Source organism: Nicotiana attenuata, chromosome 5 (assembly GCF_001879085.1).
Source record: "Nicotiana attenuata strain UT chromosome 5, NIATTr2, whole genome shotgun sequence".
NCBI lineage: Eukaryota > Viridiplantae > Streptophyta > Magnoliopsida > Solanales > Solanaceae > Nicotiana > Nicotiana attenuata.
This window is the reverse complement of record NC_031993.1, coordinates 2,131,131-2,133,443: the sequence shown is the minus strand read 5'-3', so window position 1 is coordinate 2,133,443 and position 2,313 is coordinate 2,131,131. Positions and strand designations below refer to the sequence as shown.

General features: G+C 38.1%; 1 protein-coding gene across 1 annotated transcript; it reads right to left on the bottom strand.

Moving 5' to 3' along the window:
• Positions 434-1,177, bottom strand: LOC109225905. Its single transcript, XM_019390715.1, has 2 exons — positions 956-1,177; positions 434-784 (listed from the first exon to the last, which is right to left on the bottom strand). The coding sequence occupies exons 1-2, from the start codon at positions 1,175-1,177 to the stop codon at positions 434-436; spliced, it is 573 nt and encodes a 190-aa protein (XP_019246260.1).

The following is a 2,313-nucleotide window of genomic DNA, read 5'->3' as shown; positions in this document are numbered from 1 at the left end:
TTCCATGGCTAATACAAATAGGAAAGGGGATATAGGGTCACCCTGTCTGAGTCCTTTCTTTGCTGGGAATGGCTTCATAGGATTTCCATTAATGAGAATGGAATAGGATACTGTAGTGACACACTTCATGACCCAGTGAATGAAGATCTCTGGGAAATTCAGTTGAATTAAAATCTGTTCTAGAAAGCACCACTCCACAGAATCATATGCCTTCCTCATATCAGTCTTCATACAGCATACTGGAGAGATAAACTTCCTGTTATACCCTTTAACTAGTTCATGACTTTGTATAATATTGTCTGATATTACCCTTCCAAGAACAAATGCTGACTGACTATCATCTACCATATAATCCATTACCTCTTGTAGTCTGCTAGTGATGAGTTTGGAAATGATCTTATATATGGTGATGCAACAGGATATTGGTCTGAACTCAGCTATTCTGGATGGATTCTGCACTTTGGGTATCAAAGTCTGTGGTGCAATTAATTGGCTTGTAAACCTCAGTTGTTCTGAAAAACTCTTGGACTGCCTCAACTAATTCATCACCTATAGTTTTCCATGTCTTCTTAAAAAATACAGCATTATATCCATCACACCCTGGGTCTTTGGAATCTTCTATACTTTGTAGATCCTGGTAGATCTGTTCCTTAGTCACAGGAGCTATTAGCTTCAATTGCTGATCTCTTGTCAACACATTCCCTCTCTTCATTACTTTAGGTTCAATAGCTGGAATTTCCACTGCTGCTGATCGTAGAAACCGTTTGTAGAATTCAATGATTTCCTATTGCACCTCCTCTTGATTTTGGGTATGCATCCCTGTCTGAGTGAGCGGCCTAGTGATTTTCTTTTGGGTATTTCTATTCTTGATACTAGCATGGAAGAAAGCAGAATTTGAATCACCAAGCTTTAGCCACTGAATTCTAAACTTCTGCTTGAGTATACTTTACTCTACCATAATCCACTTTTCCAGCTTCTCTTTAAGATCTTTTTCACTGCTCTTCAATCCCTCTGAGTGATTAGGAATTCTCATTTCCAATTGTACTTGTTGTAGTTTCTCTCGAATAACTTGGATCTTTTCAGGAATTCTACTATACTCCTCAACATTTAACTGCTTCAATCCCTTTTTCAGCCTCTTTAACTTCATCCAAATTCTTTGCATAGCAGGGATCTGCATGTTAACTTTCTAGGTTTCTTTGACTAGCCTTTGAAACTCCTTATGCTCAGCTAGCTTATTGAAGAACTTGAATGGTTTAGGCATAGGTTTCTAGGTGATCATGCTCAAAGTAAACACAAACAGAGGTATGATCAGAGAAGAGAGGATCCTGCAGTACCACCTCTAACTGTGTCATATTCATCATCCATCTAGCATTAACTAAAGCTTTGTCTATTCTGCTATATACATGATTGTTTGTCCACGTAAATTCTCTGCCAACTGTTTTAAGTTCTGTCATTCCTGTGTTCACTAGAAATTTAGAGAAGTCTCTAGTTTCTGCCTCCATAACAGGGTTACCATTATACCTATCTTCAAAACTTTGAATGGCATTGTAGTCTCCCATAGCAATCCAAGGTCCTTGTAGCTCATTATGCAACTGTTCTAACTCTTCCCACATGGCCTTTCTATGTTCAATGGTATGTAAACCATATACTGCTGTCATCCAGAATTCTTTATGACTTTGGTGTATGATAATTTTCCCAGTGATTAACTGTTCAGAACAACTATGAATGGTAAAGTCTAGTACTCCATGATCCTACAAGATCCATATTCTCCCTCTATTACTAGCCACATAATTATCTGTCCACTTCCAATTCCTCGAGATTTTTTGGATAGTTTTCCCTGCCATAGGTTGTTTCACCTTGTGCTCAATTATTGCTATCAAAACTACTTTATTGTCTCTAAGATACTGCTTTATTTCTCTTTGTTTATAGACTTTATTCAAGCCTCTAACATTCCATGATACTATATTCATCTTGGTATAAAAGGATCATCTGTCTCCTGCATTAATTCCCACCTATTCATACTGCTAGGCCCCAAGCTTACTTGTGCAGGCACCTGAGAACTTGAGGGATCAAGGGTATTGAAACCATTTGATGTGCTCACCCTCATGTTCTTTTCCACATTTCTTGAGCCCTTTGATACAAACTTGTTCTTAATAGTCTTCCAACCTTCATCATCTGTATTTATTGCTGGACTTTTTGAAAAGTTCTGTGGCTGTGCATTTTTAATTCCCTTCCGCTTCTCATACTGTATTTGAGTTTGTGGAATAGCATCCTTTTGTATGCCATGATCCCTTTGTGTACCCCCTTCCTCAT